The 20,354-nt window shown below is 40.2% G+C and overlaps 1 protein-coding gene across 1 annotated transcript in view; it reads left to right on the forward strand.

Annotated features, from left to right (window-relative positions):
* Nucleotides 1–20,354, forward strand: part of LOC111231056 (adhesion G protein-coupled receptor L2-like) — a 95,764-nt gene that overhangs the window by 50,663 nt on the left and 24,747 nt on the right. The window contains 4 exon segments of the mRNA XM_022758021.1: nt 13,413–13,712; nt 15,794–15,894; nt 17,288–17,473; nt 19,962–20,000. Of these exon segments, the coding sequence (XP_022613742.1) occupies nt 13,413–13,712; nt 15,794–15,894; nt 17,288–17,473; nt 19,962–20,000 (626 nt within the window).

A 20,354-nucleotide genomic window follows, 5' to 3' on the forward strand; every position in this document is an offset into this window, starting at 1 on the left:
CGAGGCAGGTTGTAGCACTGTTTAATGTATAGATTATGACTGAAATATAAAGCGTTTGCAGTCATTTATAAGGTCAGTTCACCCCAATTACATGAAAGAACATGTTTTCTCAGTATGTCTTGGTCTTTATTGTCCCCAGTTTGAATTCTTGATATCTGCTTTTTATTTTGGATTCTGGCTCCCCTGTTGGCAACATAACCTGAATTTTAAGCTTCATAAGAGCTAACATATCGTCTTATGGGCCCTTATTTTTACATGTTCCAATTAATGTTAAATTCTGTAATGGCTTCAATTAAAGTCCTGTCTGTTATCTTGTTATTGCTCTCTACAACTGGTGTCTGTACTCAGCCCAATGATTGTTTTGAAGGGAAAAGAAACATCATGTTTTAACACCATCCTGGTGAAGCTGTGTTTTGTTGATCCAACCAAGACCAACTTTTATACATTTTACATCAAATTATTTAAGGTCATTAGCTTAAATAGATCTGTGACAGGGTTTGCAGTTTACTAGAGGCAAGTAGCCTTTGTGAAAAAACAACTAAGGTGTAAAAAAAAAAGTTTGGTACACCGTGCTATTGCAATGAATACATATTTTAAATGGAACCCGAATTTTCAGTCTTTTCTGCGCTAGGCTACAGTTGTGAAAAGATAATTAGGCCTAACGCTAGAAAATTGTAGACTGAACGATGAATTAGTTACAACAGAAACTTTTATCGTTGTTGAAAAGAAAGCCTAATTAGATTCTCTGTTGATTTGAATTTAAATAAGCAGATTCAATACTTATTTGGAATTGATAAAATGCTATCACTGCACCCCATCCCGCTCTAGTCGGGATTTATGCCTCGCACCTCATTTCAGCAGTAAGTGGGATGCTTTTTGCAGTGAAAAATGGCATTTAAAAAAAAAAAATCAACAGCAAAACCTTCCTTTCAGAAACACTTTCCTGTTTACTCTAGATAATCTACAGACCTCGCTTGTTGTATCAGTTTTCATTGGAACTATTTCTACTGAATAAAATACTCCCTATAAAAATATTGTTTTTCACTGCTGTGAGCATGACAAACACAGTCCCTTTAAACGGTCCTATTGTATTTGGATAGTGGCAGGAAATTCTCAGCAGGCAGATAAAATTTTTCCAACTTGAGAAAATAAAACCAAAACTATCTCATGACTAGCTTAGAACAAAGGGTAACAGGGGGAAATAAGCTTCTTGTAATTGGCTGTGAACTGACCCTTTAATGGCTATATTACAGGTTTGGTGTGTTTCGCCGAGATAATGCAAGGGTATTTACAGAGAAAAGCGTACATCATACGGTCTTACTATAGATGATCATGATCTAGCACGTTCAAGTAATACCTGTGGAAACATATGACAGATGATATTTAGAGTAAAAACTGTGCCGAGGATTTTGCATCTTTTCTTCAGCTGGGATCAGGCTCTTATTCTTTCGCGTGTGAAAATGATTTAATTCAAATGTACTGTAGATTTAAACTGTTCTCTGTATTTATTCAAGTTAATCTAAACTCCAAACGATCGTTTTAGAGACAGTTATGATAAGGGCAAATGTAGCTTCATTCCGTGCCCACTGTGAAAGCTTACTTAGTATTTAAATTGATGAATTGTACAACAGTTTCAGACAATATTCACCATTTTTTTCTTCTTTCACACACAGACCTTCCCTTTCACCTCCTGCACCCCCCCCCCCCCCAAACTAACCTCTTTGCTCTCAATTTTTTTAACTTCCAATCTTTCACATATTGTCTTCTAGCTGCTCCCACCTCCACCCCTCGCGTACATGCAGCTTCAACAGCTCCCACTAAAACGAACTCCACATATTTAGGCCGCGAACTGTTCATCAATCATCTAATGTGGCTGCAGCTCTCTTTGGCTCATCTAGAGTTTTGTCTGTAACCATTAGCACCGTGTCATGTTTTCGGTTGTCGTGGGCGGGGAGCAAGTTTGGAATCAGAGTTTTGATTTGTGTCTATAAAGTTTGAACAAATTCCACCCTCAAGTCGGTACAGCCAAAATAACTCTAAGCCAAGTTATCCATCTAAGTACGACCAGGATCGTTTCTGACTTTTTTTTTCTCTTGCCATTAGTGCGAGCATTTAGAGGGATTATTCTGCTTTTTGACAGTTGCGCCAATGCATTATTTTGTTGGCAGTTAATGACCATAGGAATGAAAAAGTTTAATTGCACTGAAAGGGCATGGCACATAGCGCTTGTCCTCCAGTCAGTAACTTGTCTGTGTTTTTACTACCCTTAGGATGAGAAGCCGTTTACTAAACAAACATCCTTTTCATTCGCTTAGCTCCTCTTTTTCAAAGCGCTGTGCAGTTGTCATCTCATGGCTCATATCCTCCAACTAATTCTTCTCTTCTGTTACCTAGTAGTTTTCTCATGATTAAACCTGTCTCTCCCTTTTGCATTCTTTTTGTGCTTCTTTCCAATGCGCTGAAATAGAAGTTGCGAGCAAAAAGTAAATGAGTGCGTCTTGTCTTCCCTCCCCCTCCTTCGGCTCCTTGTTCTTGGTGTTGAGTACAGCTCCCCTCACGTCTCTTCCCCCTTCTCCTGGATTTGCCTCTCCTGTCAAATGGCTAAACCCATAGGAGGATTGTTTGCACCCATGGGAGTTCAAAATGAATTTCAAAACAGCACATTTCAAATGACATCCACGCGTCATCGAAGTGTAGTTTTTTTCTCTACTATGTGAAAGAAAAACACCAACTGTTCGGGTGTGATTTGTTCAGGGACTCTTGCTTAGCACTTTCTTTAACCCTTGAAGAATGACTAGTTGTGTATATATATTCCTATTTGGCTCAGTTTGTAGTTTGCTTGGCCCAACTTCTGCTGCACGCCACTAGCACGTGATGTGAATCGCTGTGATGGCTGAGGGTGAATTGGCACAGACTTAAAAAAAAAAAAAAAAGTTTTTGAAAAGAAAAACAAGAATTCTACCTGTGTCCCATTTTATCCAGAACCAATTTAATTTCAAAAGCGTCAAAAGGGAACCTGCCATGGGCCCTCCCTCACCCATCAGTGGTTCTCCCTCTTGTCTTTTGACACAGAAATATTGAAAAATCCTTTACCCACTTCTTGTCTCGATATATTTCCCCAAACCTCCACTTTCAATTTTACCTCTGCTTTGCTGCCGCACCACCATTGAACAAACCTGTTGTTCACTCTTATCCACAAGCGATGTGAAGTCTGTTCCCTTATCATTTTGTTTATGACCTCAGCATTGTGAGTATGCATGTGCAGTGTGTCCATATACTCAGCTGTTTATGTGGCATTTGACAACAGAGACAGGTGGTATTTAAAATAAAAGGGAAAAAAAACAAAACATGTGAAACTTCTGATTTTTCCCCCATTTCCCATGTCTTTCATTTGGCAGGATTTTTGCCTTTTTTTTGTTCACGCTTTTTGTTTCTCCCCTGTTAGATGTTAGCAGCAGACCCTTCGAGATCAAGTGGTCTTAACCCACATTTTCTCAGTTGTCTGAATACAATCACTATGACACATCCATTTATTTTTCCTTTTTTTCCCTATTCATTAACGGTAGTACATTATCACTAGTTAAATATTCCTCCAAAATTCACAGTCCTGATCTTAGTTGTACAGCAGCGAACTGTACAAGTGTATGTTATGTAGTCCTTTTTAACATTTCACCTTTACTGTATTTTGTTTCACTCTCTTCTCTGGTCACCAGTTTTCATTCTGTTCCCGGGACTGCTGAAGGAGTTGTAAGAGGGCCGCCACCTTTCTGTTTGAAGCAGAGCAGCAAGCGGGTCGCTTGGGGCAAAGGACCCCCTCAGCTGGAAGACAATAGTGTTCTTCATGCCCGTGGACGCCATACCGCACTTGACACCCTCATCGAGTACGCCTCTCTGGGCAGGACTTCAAAAACGTTCGTCAGGACAACCACCTATAAACATGCCTCACCGTCTTTGACGGGACAGCTTCGTAGCTTATGATGGTGCTATTCTTCCTTTTAACAAGGAACCACTCGCAACATTGTCAAGTGCGACCTGCGCCACACGCATCAAAAGTGCCGAGGCTATTGTCAATAATGCCCACTATCACGACACCTCACCTTACCGCTGCAGGTGGTCAAGACCAGACATTGAACTTGCAGCTAGATCGAGAGGGCTGGTTATGGGTTATCTATCCACGGAGCAGTAACAATGGGCCGTATAGTGGTTAGCCAACTCAACCCGACACCCGCTTCGCTTTGCACGCCACGTGGGAAAACAGCATACGACAAGCGCTCTGCTTCCACTCCTTTATAGGTGTGCGGCGTGCTGCACGTGTGCCGCTCAACCTACGAATGAGAACGAGCTGAGCCAGAAGGCAGCAGGAGCCAAAGTCGATTACATCTACAACACCAATAGCTGAGCCAGGCGAGTTTACACTGGTCATCCTCTTCCCCAACAAGTACCAGTACATCATCCGCTGTGGATTACAACCCTTATTACAACCAGCTATACGTGTTTGCGAATACTTTACATCCTGCGCTTACGACCATGGACTTCCCACGGATCCGCCGATGACTGGTGAGAGCGCTGCCACTTTGTTTAGTTCATTGTCTTTGTTGTTAATTCTTCCATTGGTTTTGGCCCAATGGTAAAGATGTCAAGATGACCGCCTTCATTTTGTTTGCAATTCAGTTGTGATAAGAAAAGAGGGTGGTGTAGTCTGGAGAGACTCTCTTTGCAGAAAGAAATTACAGATTCACCTTGGAATGAACGGGATAGCTCCCGTGGCATCCACGTCTCTACAAAAAAGTGCTTCCTTTATTTACATGAATGCGCACGCAGAGGCACGTCACTCCAGCTGCTAAGCTTGGATCCCTATCAAATTCTTTAATCTCAGGTCCTTATCCGAAAGCCAATTCATGAACACTGGCCTCCTGAACTTCTCCTAACCGGTAATGCCTTGGAAATTACGGTTTGAGAAGTCACACTTGTGCAAGTATGACGAGGTTATCCTCTGTATCTCCTTACGTGGGACATTTTTTAAGTTGTAGTTAAAGACTCATGGCTTAACCTCGAATCACCTACTCGAGCAGAAGCCAGTTTAAAAAAGAAAAAAACTATATCAGAGGAGAGAAAGTTGCCGATCCATATTGTTTCGTTGCTAATATTTTTAAAACCCACCAGGCTGAAGTGTGTAACTGAGTTATTGTACCACATGTGAATGCAGGGTTGAAGATGCATATGGCTGCTAATGAGATCAATTACAGTGAAGAATCTTGCTCAGTGGAGGTCAGGGACTAAATTAATCTGTGAAGTGCTGAGCAGCGACATACATGTCATCAGACAGTGGATACCTTTACAATCAAGCTGAGGGATGGGTTTTAATTGCCTGAACTCGCAGCCCACGCTTACCCCAATCGAACCAGAGCTAGACGTCCTTTGCAGAAGTGGGAAACAAGGACCTGTGAACCTGACTCCACGTTATGTTACAAGGGCTCAGGTTTGCCCCCCGAGCCACTGGTCCGGATTAGCGTTATGATTTTTAACTTCTGATTTATTCAGGAGGGGTTACCGGGCGGGGAAATCTGATTTCTTTAACCAGCTGTTTAAAGGGGGCGTTGTGTTGATGTCTCAATGGAGGCTGTGTGTCCTTGAACTCTGCCCTCTTGTTCAACATGTCTGTTTGTTTCCTGCCGTTTCCCTGCGAATCTTCAACCCTAGCATGATAACTCGACACCCAAGGGGCGCTTCCAAGTTTGTGTCTTTTCTGCTACTTACGCATCCAGTCGCTGAACAAACCAAAGCCTCAATTAAGAGTATGTTGGAGGAGATATGAAAAATACCTCAAACTTTTAATGAGTTCCCATGCATGCAACTGCCTGCTCAACCTGTTCACCGTCCTGATGTTGTAATGTAATTAACAATTGTGAATTATCATAATTACCCTCCTTTGCGTCTCAAAGAGTGCATGCAAGGGGAGGAGCGAAAGTGCCCATCACAGAACAGCATTTCAAAATGCGATAGGTTACAATACGCTGCTCTCTCAGCTGACTTAATGGCTCGGTAACATAAATGCCACAATAGGTCTATTTTCGGTGCTTGCCACTTGCTGCTAGGAACAGTGACATCTTAATCAAGCAACCCAACGGAACATAGTTGTCTTGATTTTCACTCAATTCTTGTACTCTATTGTTCTGCCACTGTTTTGTTATTGAGATCCAAACCAGAACGCAGAACTCGTCCGCTGTGGATCATGTTAGGTGGTAGTTTGTATGGAACATTTAGAAATGCTGTCTAGTTCAATGTGAAGGAGAGAGGATAGGCCATCTCAGTGCCATTGGCCAGCAGCTCGCGCACACCGGTTCTTTGTTGAATTGGCACTTGGAAATAATCTACTGTGCGTTCTTGTTTATTAGGTTTTTTCAGACCTACTACCTTTAACTTTCTTTTACTTGTGTAGCTATTCAGGATTTATTGCCTGCCCATGATATGTCCGTTGAATTAAACAACTATCTTGCAGGTAAATCTAATGGTGCTGAAATGAATGTCTCTCTCTCGCCTGAAACTTGAGGGCACTTGAGCCTGTAAAGGAAATTAATTGTGCTACCCCATTTAAGATTCATCGACCACAGATGTGAAGTTTACCTCCAAACCCAGTATAGTTTTTCTCCGTTGGTAGGACTCAATGTAACACACAATGAACGTCCGGTGTCCTTTCTGTCAGAAGCAGTCAAACTTGGCTTGGTATCTCGATCTTAGAAACGGCAGCCGATACGGTGCCAACGGGCTTTGGGGTCTTATTATTAATGGAGTTTTAGCAAATGAGCAAGCAGAACATAATTTGACCTCCAGCAAGTTGTCGGTGTTTCCTTTATTACCTTGGATAGTGTTTATGCCAGCACTGTGGTTTACTAATTAACTGACCATGGTTGGCATGATTTAGCTAAGACATTCCCCATGATTGATCTTGCACAGTTTATTGTCCCAAACAGTATCACACAACTATTTAAAGAAAATGTCTATTGCTCTGCTCAATGCACTTGTGAACACAAAACAGCAAATGATCCAAATACTTTGAGAGCCCACCTCTCAGAGAAGTCTCTCTGAAAGAGCGTGGCATGCAAATAAAAAGCACACCCATGTGCTCGCCGTTACCAAACTTAAAAAGACATATAGGCAAATTGTAATTCTCCTGTGATGCTGCAAAGACATTAAACTTGATTTCAGTCCAATGGAATTCAAAAAACCCAACCCTAAGATCGGCGCGACCATCCATCCTACTCAGAGAGTAAATACCTATCATCACGCTCCACACCACATGCTCTGCACCACCAGACTGATACCCACCACTCATCCCACACGCGAACCCTCGCACGCACTCCCCCGGGACACTTCACCATCAGTCGACTTCAATCAGAAGAGTCGCCTTAACCGAATGCGGCATAATTGCCACAAGAGCGTTTCAACCCAACAACAAGCGGAGACGAAAGTCGAGTAGGAAATTAATTTGTCTTTGATGGTAGAATTGATCTGAGGCCATAAAGACAAGAAGGCATAAAAATTAATGGCTTTGTCGGAGAGGCTTAGCCACTTGGAGTAATCTGCGTTAGGAGTGAGTACAAGTGCTTCTGCACTGAATTGGGAAATGTCAAGAGAAAAAAATGCTCTTCACAATCCTGCATGCAAAGATATCTGTCATCACTAAGTTGATGTTTTAGCCATTTTTGTGCTGCTAAACCCAGCTGTGCACCTCGCTGCACTTTTAGGCGCTTTTCTTTTATATCCAGAGCGACGCTTCCAGGTGAGCGTTCAGAGTGAGACATTCTATAGACTGTATCCATGCCACTAAGCCCTCGTGTTCCACCACTCTGAGGCGTGACATGTTCGGCAACAGAAATAGAGTGCCGCAAGTAAAATGATGTGTCAGAGGATTTGGAAGGTGCTCATAATTGTTCTGCTTGCCTGAATATATGCGGACAGGATAAATTGTTTAATTGGACATTATATAATGCGTGTACGAAAAGTTCTTTATTCGCCTCTGAGTTGTATTTCTGTTCCACATTTATCCTTCCTGTCTCCGATGTTTGTGTCTTATTGTAGCTGCTTCGCCACCTTCCTCTTGCTCAGACTGTCTAGTTGTTGACTCGCTCTTATTGTCCTGCTGGCCTCGAACAGTATTCAGTTTTCAAGCCTCATAACATTACGGCCCATGCAGACACCAGGATATGTCCAGGCAGAGGTCTTTTCTTTGTGTCTACTAGATTCTTTAAAGAACACAGTGTACCAGTAAAAGACAGTGAGCTCGCAACAGTTTCACAAAACTACTTTCAGTTTTTCTATTAGCAGGAATAATGATTCGAATATCCTTCATGTGCAGTGGGTACCTAGAAATTGCTCCGATGCTGTTGTCTTGTGGCCCTTTACTTTCTGTGGCCAAGCTTTGGGCCTCCTGGTCTCGTAGGCTTGCACATGAAGAACCTGCAACCAGCATGTGCCCTGCATATAAACAATCCCAATGTAAAATTCATGTTTGGTGGGATTTTATTTCCATCTGTCAATTTATACCAGCACTGCTCTAGCGTAAAGATGGCAAAAGCACACTGTAGCCTCCCTCATACTCAGTCTTCTTATCCTCTGGCAGACAGTCTTGTTATTGAGTTAACGCTGCAAAGTTCAATGTATAAAGAACGATATGCATATATTATAAAGAACCCACATTAAGAGCATAGCGCTACAGTGTCTTGGGCATCATTAGTGCTCCCCGAACAAACCTATTACTTTTGATTAAAATCAAAGTCTGAGACTAACGGTGTTTAATTAGCACAAAATCCAAAGTAAAAACGACAAAGGACTTGGGAAAGCTGAGCACTGGTGCCTGGATGGAGCGAAGTATCCAGATCCTCTTACTCAATTTAAAGCATACCAATACATAGTGTGAAAGAATACATACATGGTTACAACTAAAAGACCTGCATTCAAACTTAATAAAAGTACAAACACTATTATCAGTGAAATGTATATAAAGATTTACCACGTAAAAGTAAACAGGTCGGAGTGTTCAATATAATAACATATTGTTTTATTATACACCTATGCATTAACATAATAAGCGAGATCTTCGTGACCTTCTTCCAATATGATGACAATTATACAACTGTAAAGAATCTTCCCTAAAATATTTTATGTTATGTTATTTTATAAGTTTTTAGTTTAGAACAAATGTGTACAGTGGACATTATTCAGTGGAATCAGTTATTGAAAATGATGCTTGTTTTCTCATAATTATAAAATTAAGCATTAAGGTGTAGCTCTTCATTAGCTGAACTTACGTGGGAATTATTATTAATAAATAATGTAACGTTTTATTTCGGTGGGAGGTTAGCAAGGTTAGCATAGCTACAAGTGGCAGTTTGGCAGTTCTGATTACTTACTATTTTTTGTGCAGCAAAAAGGTTTTAGACATTTTCTCAAGGATAGTTTTTTTTGTTTGTGTTTGTTATGAATGCTTTCTTCACTGTTTTATCTTCTTCTCAGTACAAGTGACCAAAAACTACTGACGTCAGCTGTGCCCTTTCGGTTGCACAACCCCATAACCGCAATGATACGGCAAATTGATGTGTTTTTACACTTACGGTTAATACTGACAAGCTTTACAGGCATATTTTTTTGAACATTAGACAGATTTAGCAGTTTCTCCCTGTTTCTCAGTCTTTATGCTAAACTGAGATAACCATCTTAATTTTACAGTACCACTACTGTATATATTTACTTGTATTTATGTTCTCTTCTTGCTGGTGCGTGTAGTCATTGGCCTGTCATGCTTTATGGCATGTTTGGAGAGATAGGAGTCCCGGCTAAGCAGTAGGAGTGATTTTTTTTTTTTTTTTTTTTTAAACTGAGCTCTGCCTATTTCATATTTTCTTTCTAAACTACATGGGTCTATTTGTTCGTCGCTCTGAGCGGTTATAGTCTAGTAAGTGATTCATCTTCAATTTAAACCAATTAAGACTGTTTATATTTGGCTGCAAGCTGTCATTGCACTTCCCTAATAGTAGGTAGTTAGGTGGCTTATGACCATTTATCCTGCTGTTTGTATAGACAGGTAGATAGTTTTTACACTTTTTAGTGCAGTGGTGTAAGGATAAGACCAAGGACAAAAGAATATCTAGGCTGTGATCATCTGATTATGGGTTTAATATTTTTTTTGTCATCTTCCTCGCAGATTACATAAATGACTCCAGGGGGCTATAAAGTGATAAACTAATTCTGCTTCATCTTCATGCCTTGATTGATGATCGTGTCATAATGGTTTTCCTTCCCTTTAGCTCTGTTTTAATTTACGTGGCTCTGTTTAGACACTGGTGGCAGTCATTTTTCAAGTGTTCAATCTCAAACTCTTCCATTATTTACAAGAGGTATTATTTCAGCATATGGCACAGTATGCCTTTGGTGTCAGATTGCCCATTAAAGAGTGACTTCACTGCTCTTCTGAGAAGAAATGGTAGCTAATTGGGTGCAGCCCTCTCTGGATGAGTGCTATCAGAGGACACAGGGCTCTTACTGGAGGGGAGATTTTCTCTTCGCCAATCAAAAGAAAATTGTAGCGCATGGTACAGACACATCAAAATGAGCCCACATGATGCATTCAAACATCTGACAAGCACATTACTTGATGTAGTATTGAATAGATATATGTTTTATATTTGATGTTCTTGATGTTATTCACAATCACAGTCTGATGTGAAACCCAAGAACCGCCAACTATAAACACTTGCAAAGATTGAATCTCGTCTTTGATTAAAAAAAATCACTCAGTCGATGTTCTGAGTGCCTTGCTAATTAAAGTGATATGATTCATGATTCTGTCAGAAAGATGTGAACATGTGAGAGACAATGAGCAAGTGTCTCATAGCATTGAAATAACTTTGTACTTCTTTTATAAAACTAGAATAGAATAAGTTGTCTCAATGTTCCTAAGATCTTCTCTCTTTTGGAGAGTAACTGATCAATGGATTAAGGGCTGCAAACTCTTGATTGTTATTTATTAAACTTAATCAGTTAGTGTATGACATGTGCCATCAGCTTTTCCTCTTAAGAACAGCCACAATTCAAAACTCAGTGAAAAAAAGAACAATCTCTTCTCTTAAAGAACTTCTGATTTTGGCAGAAAATAATGTTTTCATTTGTGTTTTTCTTAGTAAGAGACTAATTAAGTAAATAACTTTTGAGCAGGGCTATAAAGTATTTTTTTTTTTTTTTTTTTTTTTTTTTTAAACATAAATGCCCTAAAGACACTGGCTTCAGCTTTCATTCTGGTTCAAGATTGGACTGTTGGTCAAAATATTACAATTTAAAGACCTTGGATGATTTGTGGTCAACATTTCTTGGACTCATTAATTGTAGCCCTGACAGGGTATGTATTTTTCCTTTTTACCTTCCAGTAGCATCTCTAAATTGACGGAACCACTAATGGCAGAATATGCTATTTTTGATTTTAAATTTTTGCCAAGATGAAGAAAGAAACATTAAAAAACAAATGTCAAAACTGAACAAAATATTTCTCCATACTGTATGCTAATTTGTGCTGAAATGTGTCCTGGGCTCTGGAGCTGGATTAATATGGTCTCAGGAGCAGGTTAATCAGGTGATGCAAGCATATTGGTGTTTATATAAGCCCATGGAAAAGCAGAAGTTTGCTCAGGTATGGAGAGGTTTAATATTCTGAAACCCAATTACACTTGCCCTTGTATTGTATTATAAGCGTATATTAAATCAACTGAGTCAGTCTATGAATCATATCACTTTTCCTGAGTCAATGAAAAATCTTCACCTACAGTACATAACATATTTGAAACAGTCTTTTATTGTCGCATTGTTATACTATTGTATTTTTTTTTGTTATCTATTTATTTGATCCTCAAATTTACTGCTGATTTACTTAGAATTGGAGTAAGGCATTTATAATCATCTATTGTCCTTTTGTACATTTATTTATTTATTCAATATTTTGATACGCTTACCTTGTTTCCTTTTGAGTAATTCTTAACACCTGCATAGCTGTGGGTGCTAACTGAAGGTTTCCTCATTATCTGTTCATGGTCAGTTGTTACTTTTGCTGCCATGCTATTTAGGCCAACCTGTGAATGTGTGTGTGACAGACACACAATGACTGAATGAGTGTAAGGTAATTAGCAAGGGCTCCTTGCCAGGGTAAAAGGTCAGTGAGTAAAATGTCACAATTCAGCCACACTGTTGGGTGATTTGGGGGTTTAGGGTTTATGTGAATAGTGAGCATCACAGGAACACTGTTTTCTCCCTGCTGCGGCCTCCTGACCACATCACCCGATATCAGCTTTGTAATAAACTCAGATATTTCACTGGAATGAAAAAGCAAAGATTCCCCTGACTGGCTGATTAGTGTGAAATGTGAAATGTAGACTTTGTCACCATTCTCCCTCAGGAAATGGAGATATGTGTCTGATGATGGAGTGTCAGATAGCATGATATTGCATTTTCCCAGAAGCACCCAGGGAACCTGAAGACAACACTGTAGTGCCTTTCACAACAGCAGACCTCATTGTGGGAAGCTGCTTTTATCTCCAAATACAATCAGGTGGTTGTGGGTAAAAATGTATGATCATTCATGCGGGAGACAAGTAGCCTAGTATATCCATGTAGACATGCACGCACATACACACAAACACTCACAATGTTTTCTTTTTTTTTCATTCATATTGACTATTCATACTGTATGAAATGTATAGATTTCCTATTTCTGCTCTCATTTCCTAGTTATCTCCAGGCTCTCTGCAGCAGATATCCATCTGTACACGTAGTGATTTTAAGCAGGAACACACCTGAGCAATGGAGTAAACACAAGCGCATATGCACACGTGCATGTGCGCATTCATCCATAGATTTACTTTGCAGCGTAGGCGTGGATTGAATACAGTGGAATCACATTATTGCTGATGTATAGTTTTTGTTTGGAGCAGTGCAGTTCTCCTTCCGCATGCCAGCTTTATCAAAGTGAGAGAGATGAACTAGGCAAAAAAAAAAATGCAGGCAGGCTTTGTCTTCATTGTTGACATTTAATCAGCTCAAGAAATCACTGCCATGTCAAAGGATGCCCCACCACCGCTTCTTATTTATGGGCTTAAGTAAGCTAAAAATAGCAAGAGACAGATAATGTCGCATTGGCAGGTTTGTCTTGATTTTGTTTGGGGAAGGAGCAGAAAAGAAGTGGAGTTGAGAGTGAAAGCAGTATGAAGCTTTTATTTCCAGGAATTATGGGCAGCAGTAATTCTAGCAACAAGTAACAGGCCACGGGACTCAAAGCAGTTGCAGTTTCCCCACAGCTAGAAACGATGGGAGTTCAAGGCAAGGACCTTTATGACTCAAGCTCTAACAGCTTCATTCATCTCTCGTTCTAGTGCCAACCATTGAAGACTTCTCCGTCTCGTCATCCATACCAAAGACCACCGCGTTTGTCACCACCACCGCTGTGTCTACTGTGAAGGGGCATGGTGACACCACTGTGGCCGGAGCAGATCCAAGAGAGGGGAGGGATCCGTTTGAGGACAGTCGCGGCTTGGGTACAGCTGAGCCCACTGTCCCAGAGCTGCCACCAACACCCAGACGCTTCTGTGAGGCGACCAGGAGGAGAGCCATCGACTGGCCCCAGACCCACACCGGAACCACTGTGGAGAGGCCCTGCCCCAAAGGGACCAGAGGTAGGCCACCATCTGGTGTGATTGTGCAAATGTATGACACATAGTGATGAAATGTTATAACTTTGTTTATTTATATTTTCAGTTTTCCATAAATTTCCAGATTTTTAAAAACCTTTTGTTAACCCACTATTCTGCCCATTAGCACTATACAGAGCATCCATGGACTGCTAATCATTGGTGGGAGAGGTGTTCACATTTACTCAAGTAAATGTACCAAAATTCTAAAAATACTCCATTGCAAGTAAAAGTATAGAATTATTATCAACAAAATAAAGTACCAAAAGTAAAAGTACTCATTATGCAGAATGACTCCTGCTATACCATATTGGATCATTACTGCATTAACATGTAAGCAGTACTTATATGTTGCAGTCAGTTTAAGGTTAAGTTACTTCGAGCATTTTTATTGGGTAGTTTAATACTACGTATTTTATAAACTGATCATTTGTTTTGTGTCAGGTTAAGATAATTTGAAAAGTAACACAAAATGGAAATATGCAAGTAAAGCACATGTACTTCATGCAACATGGAATATGTATTGTAGACGGTCATTGTGGTCATTAAAAAAAAAAAAAAAAACAGTGCTGTGTCATAAGAATAGTACAGTTATAATTAACAGCAGGATATACAACTAAAATCCTCAAAACATGGTTTCTCCAGGGGGTTAAATATTAAAGTAATTTTTTTTTTTTTGGAAATACACTCATTCTTCACAAAATTTTACATTACAAAGCTTCCTTTGCATGGCCCACAAGTAGTGGGCAAAGAAAACACAAAAGCACAAATTACAATATGATACCATCCAATCAAACCACACCACTAACTACAGCCTCAAAAATTGTCATAGAGCTGAATAAACATTTTTCTGATAGAAAACAATAACTCGGCATTTCAGGCTTCCCAAAAGTACTGTTATGTTGCAAGGATAGTATTGAATTTTGTAAGTGTTTCTGCTCTTTTCTATCTTGTCCTGGTCTAGCTATTTTAACCGTCTTGAATAGTCTTGACTATCCTCTGTAGCATAGTGTTTTGTTTTTTTTTCTTTTTCCATTAACAATCAAGTTTACCAAACAAGTCTCAAAATCACACCTTCAGCATACAAATGATCAGAAGTTTCAAAGATCATGGAACTAGCTGCAGCTTTATTTGTGCTTATTTAGGTGTCAATGTGCCGCTTCCATCTTTGCTTTTATGTACTGAGTCTGTGACATTTCAGCTGCGGGGCATGTCAAATTTAAAAACAGAATAGAGCGTGATTATAGCCTTTCACGAAAATAGGTAATAAGACTTTTTTGTACCTGTTTGCGTGTAATTTTGAAACCCAATTTTTTGTGCAATGAGTCTACATATTTCTCCCCAACAGAGCAGGAGAGAAACTAATGAAAATGATGGACAGTACTTAGGAAGCTATAAAATAGAGGACTCTACCAATATTCAGTTCAGTTACGCCTCGCAGTTAAAAAAAAAAGAAAAAAGAAAAATCCCTTCTGGAAGCATAGGAAGTCAACAGTAAGGGAAACATTGTGTTGATGGTCGTTATATCTGTTGAGTTGACAATGATACTCACACAGGAATCTCTCGCAAGTTACCTTAACACCCCATCACAGAGACTGACAGAACTGTCACAATAAAAAAGCAGGTCTACTGGAGGATGAAAGCAAAGAAGAGACAATGTTTTGATTGCCAGGGTGAAAAAGGAAGGTTTCGTATTATGTATCAATCCAAACATATAACATATGTATAATTACTCATTAGGAGTAATATTGTATTTTATTTAGACATGATTAGTATGGGGGAATATAAGATGTTTACAATTCTGAAATGTTTACTAGCAAGAACAAATCCAAGTCTATTGTTTTGTTTCTGTCAGCTATGTGGAAAGCTGATAGTCTTTTAGTATCCCTCCTACATTTTTCTGTTTGTGTAGAATGTACAAAGCTTCCAGGCTTTCAAATTGTTTGGAAATGGTTGTTCCTGCTGAACAGAGAGTCTGTATGAATGAAGGATCAGCAGGAGAAACTTTATCTGAGCATGGCTTTGGCTTCCCTCCAACTGTTGTGTTTATTCTGTGGTACTTGCAGGCATCGCCTCCTTCCTCTGCACTGTGGCAGGGACCTGGTGCTCCAAAGGGCCAGACCTCAGCAACTGCACTTCCCACTGGGTAACTCAAGTGGCACAGAAGGTAAATCTGGAATGTGTCAATTACACAGAATATAGCAGCAAACAAGCATGTTATACGGCTAAAATACAGCATGGACTCGCAACTTTTGACCTGTTTGCTTGCTTGGTGTATTTTTATTATTTCAGCAGAGAACTGGCCAGTGGTACATATCCTGAAAATAGTTTTTCAAGCATAGCAATTCAGTGTGGTAGCAGAGCAAAACGAGCTATCTAAAACGTCAGGAATAAATGCCAAGAACTGTAGTCAGTTACTGAGATTCAAAGAGCCAGTGCTTCTTTTCTTCTGTGACTTTTTGCGCTTTGATGTTCAACAGTCATGCAGGTAGAAATCTAATGTAGATGCACGGATAAGAGTCTCAGTAGCCTGCGCAGACCAAAATGTTACGCAAACACACAACATATCGCATTCTAAGGAAAAGATGCTTTTTTTCTCTTTTACTGGATAAACCCCAACTGAATGCAGCAGGTTCATGCAAGGTTTCTGGCTCTTCAAAAGGCCTAAAGAGAAATGTAGAAAAGACTAACAAGAGCCCACTTCCATACAACACCACTAATTTTAAACAAGTTTAAACAACAACATTCTGTGTGAGAAAAGTGGCGCATTTTACTATTTAAAAGTCAGTACGAACATCATATCTGCCAGATGTTTGAATGATTTTTCCAAAAGGCAATGTGAAGTTGACACTTCTGTAGTTCTTTTAGTAAATATTGTATCAGTAAGAAATTTTTGATATCTCTGACTCTCAAATACACCATGGAGGCCGAATGGTATGAACATTTACTTCCCACTCATAATTATGGTCTGTATGATACGCCGTTTAGTTGACAGTGGCATTGTGATTGATGTCTGCGGATGTACTGCTTCATTTCCTCTAACTACTAAATGGAAAAGAGCATGAATTTCTTTACTAACTGCAAAAGCATCATACCATGAAGACTGGTGTATGGTATATACTGTCTATACTGTATAAAATTAGTATGTGGAATGAAATTGGGTCATAGCTCAGTCAAAGCAGGTTGGGGGAGGGCTAATACACCCAAAAAATTAGAGCATTTTATCACAAAATAAATGCTGGATTTCACTGTTCACAGATGACAGCAAAAACACTGACAGCCTATCATTATTGCCGAACACTGGTGTTTTTTTCTTTCCTTTTCTTAAGCCTCTGTATCACAGTTTTCTATTATGTTTCCTGCTAAACATGGAATCCGTGTGCCTACATTAATTCTGCACACAATTACTTTTTCCTCCTGAATAAGCTGTGTTGCAGTGGATTATGTCTGAAGCGTATGTGGGATACATTATTTCAGCTTCACATTGCAGAACCATCATCTCAGGCCCGCTTCACTGATGCTTCACTGACACCCCCTGTCTTCCTTGTTGCTGTTTTTAGATCCGAAGTGGCGAAAATGCTGCTAATTTAGCCAATGAGCTGGCACGCCACACACAGGGCCCAGTGTTTGCCGGAGACGTCAGCTCCTCGGTGCGCCTGATGGAGCAGCTCGTGGACATTCTGGATGCTCAGCTGCAGGAGCTCAGGCCCAGCGAGAAGGACTCAGCTGGACGCAGCTTCAACAAGGTACTGTGAAATTCCTGTCTGGCCTGTTGTAACCTCTTATTAAACTTTGTCCCCCTTTCGGCACAGCTCTGTGTCCGCGTGACTCAGGACGTTCATTAGCAGGACACCTACTGATACGTACAAACCTGTACTCACTCATATACACACACACACACACACACACACACACACACACACACACACACACACACACATTTATGGACACACGCAGTCTCAGGTGAGGGGGCTAGGGAGGCAGGTCTAGCCCTGAGGGGAAGCTCATTCCTCTACAGCTCCCTGGTAATTACCGGCTTTGGAAACGCAGGCTCACCTGGTAGTTCCACCTTAAAGGAGCTAATGGCCATGAGCCCCCCACCAACACGAAGAACAACTCTTCATTGCTGACAAGTGTGGAACTGCTCTCTCCTGGAGCTCCTGCAAGCGCTCGGAGAGAAAAGAGTAGGCCCAAAATGTACCCTACATCTCTCAGCTGCTGGCAGTCCCATGGAGAGATGAGTGACAGTTTGAAAAATTACGTTGTTATTCAGACTTTCTAGACGACAGTTTCTCTGTAAACAAGGTGATTTGCACTAGAATGACGCCTGTCGTTGGCGCCCTTATGTATGTTTATGTTCTTATCTGCAAATGCTATTATGCATTTGCAGACAAGAGCTAACAGCTGTCTCAGTTGAGCGCCGATAGTGTTGCAGTGATTTGAACATCACAACAACAACAACAACAACAACAACAACAACACCACCACCACCGCCACCATGTGATTGGCTGATGACAGAAAAATTGACTGAAGAAAAGGACCATACCAGTAGTTTTGCATGTTTTATCGTCCTTACTAAAAATCACATACAGTTAACATCACAGCTAACTACTGCGCAAACTGTGCTGCTGCATTTTAGATTGTTTGATTAATCGTCTCTACTGGTCCAGGAAACCAGTGGTTTCCATTCATCTCTGTGCAATATGAAAATCTATTAGCAGTCTCTTGTGATAGACGTGAGCAGTCTTTCACAGTGAACATCAAGTTCGCATTAATCTTTGTCAGTTACATTACTGCCGCTTGGTAATGCAGTCTAATTGCATTTTGACTCTATAAGCCTACACTGCTCTTCTCTGCGACAGTGATGCAAATTTGACAAAAATGAATGCTCGCCATTGGTGTTTGCATACACACTCAGTGAAATAAGCATGTGCAGGAAATCAGACAATGCCTTTACATACACTCTAATGATATGGTTACTGTGAAATCCACTTATACTGTACATGCAGCAGGACAGCACTCAGAGTTCTCTACTAACCTCAACCCTTATTTTGGAACCATGATTTGCTTATTGTAACAGATAGGCAGAGCGTTTTTCCTTCATGCATAAATGTGTCCAACTTTTAGAAATAGTCAACTCTATGGTGTATTCCAACAGTAAGGTGTATTCCATGGTGTGGTTACAGGTGCAACAGAGTGCTGGGTCAGAGGTGAACCAGTTTGCCCATCTGTAGTTTCTGTCACGCAAGAAGCTGCTTAGAATAGCATGTATACTATGCCCTGGTTATGGAAACTGGCTTTCTCTTTTACATGACACTTATTAGGGTACTTAAATTAGGGTACTGCAGAAATCTGACTGTAACTTTATATATGTAAACGCAATGATGGCTTAGACTGCTTTAACAAAACAAGTTCAGTGAGTCTGCTGATTGATTTTGATACTATATGGAAATAAATGAAAGTCAATGGATGTAAGAAAAACATCTAAAACAGCATTCATTTGAAAATTAACAGGGAAAAAAAGTGCAGTGTACATGATTTGAGCTAAAAACACTGGTATGGTCCTTTACATTTCATGCAGCCATTTCCCACAAATCAATAAGTAAATTAGGTGTCCGTGAGAGCAATACTGACTCAGTTGAAGAAATATTTTAGGTTTCCTGTGTGTGTTTTCTTGAGGTTTTTATGATGAGGAGGTTGTAATCTGGAAACAAAGAACATTTTATCTGTTTTTTTTTTGTTATGCAGCAAGAGAGCTGTGGTATGTGATTTTCTCTGGTTTGACTCAATTAGGAGGAGAAGGCTACTTATTTAATACCAAGAGACCAACAAGGGGGTTTAAATAAGAGCCAGTGCTATATTAATCTCCATGCCATGAAATACAAATGACCTCATCCCACATTGTTTATCTTCTGAACATATTTTAATGCATCACTAATGGGGAGCATCAGAATCTAGTCAGAATTTTTTCCTCCACACTGCTGTGCATTTCTCATCTCTTCCCCTCCCTATTATGTGAACCATATTCATATTTAGAATTCAAGCGCCGTTCCCCCGAAAAGCATTTAGCGCTGTCGCAACATTTTAAGGTTGTAGTTCATAGACCTGTGTCTTTTCTTCCTTTCATTAATTCTGTAATGTATGGTAAGTGGTCTGATTTACTGCTTCCTGTTTTCTTACCACCTCTTTCTTCATTCTGTCTCTTGTGCTTGATCCTCTTGTTGTGTGGAAAAGCTTCAAAAAAGAGAGAAGACATGCAGGGCATACATGAAGGTATAACTACCAGGCTTTCCATGTTGCTTTCTCACCCCGATCCCTAACGTATAACCAGCAGCATGCAGCCCTGTCAGTCCCAATGTCCTTGATTGTCTTGTTACAGTATGTGCCTGGTGAGCCTGCTTGTACAAGATATGGCTGCTTCCTCATCTGACTGGGCTGTCTGTTCTCCTGTCATTCTGTCCATCTGAGGATGCCACCGTCAATATCACTCCGTCTTTGTCCTATTTTCCCTCCTCTGTGTGCTATCACTTGTACATCTTTCTTTCATTTTTCTCTCTCCTCCTTTTCTTCCTCCCCCACTCTCCGTCTCTCTCTCTTGTCAGCTCTTTATGCGTTGTGTGAATAATT

Source organism: Seriola dumerili, unplaced genomic scaffold (assembly GCF_002260705.1).
Source record: "Seriola dumerili isolate Sdu_G_001 unplaced genomic scaffold, Sdu_1.0 BDQW01000291.1, whole genome shotgun sequence".
NCBI classification, from domain to species: Eukaryota; Metazoa; Chordata; class Actinopteri; order Carangiformes; family Carangidae; genus Seriola; species Seriola dumerili.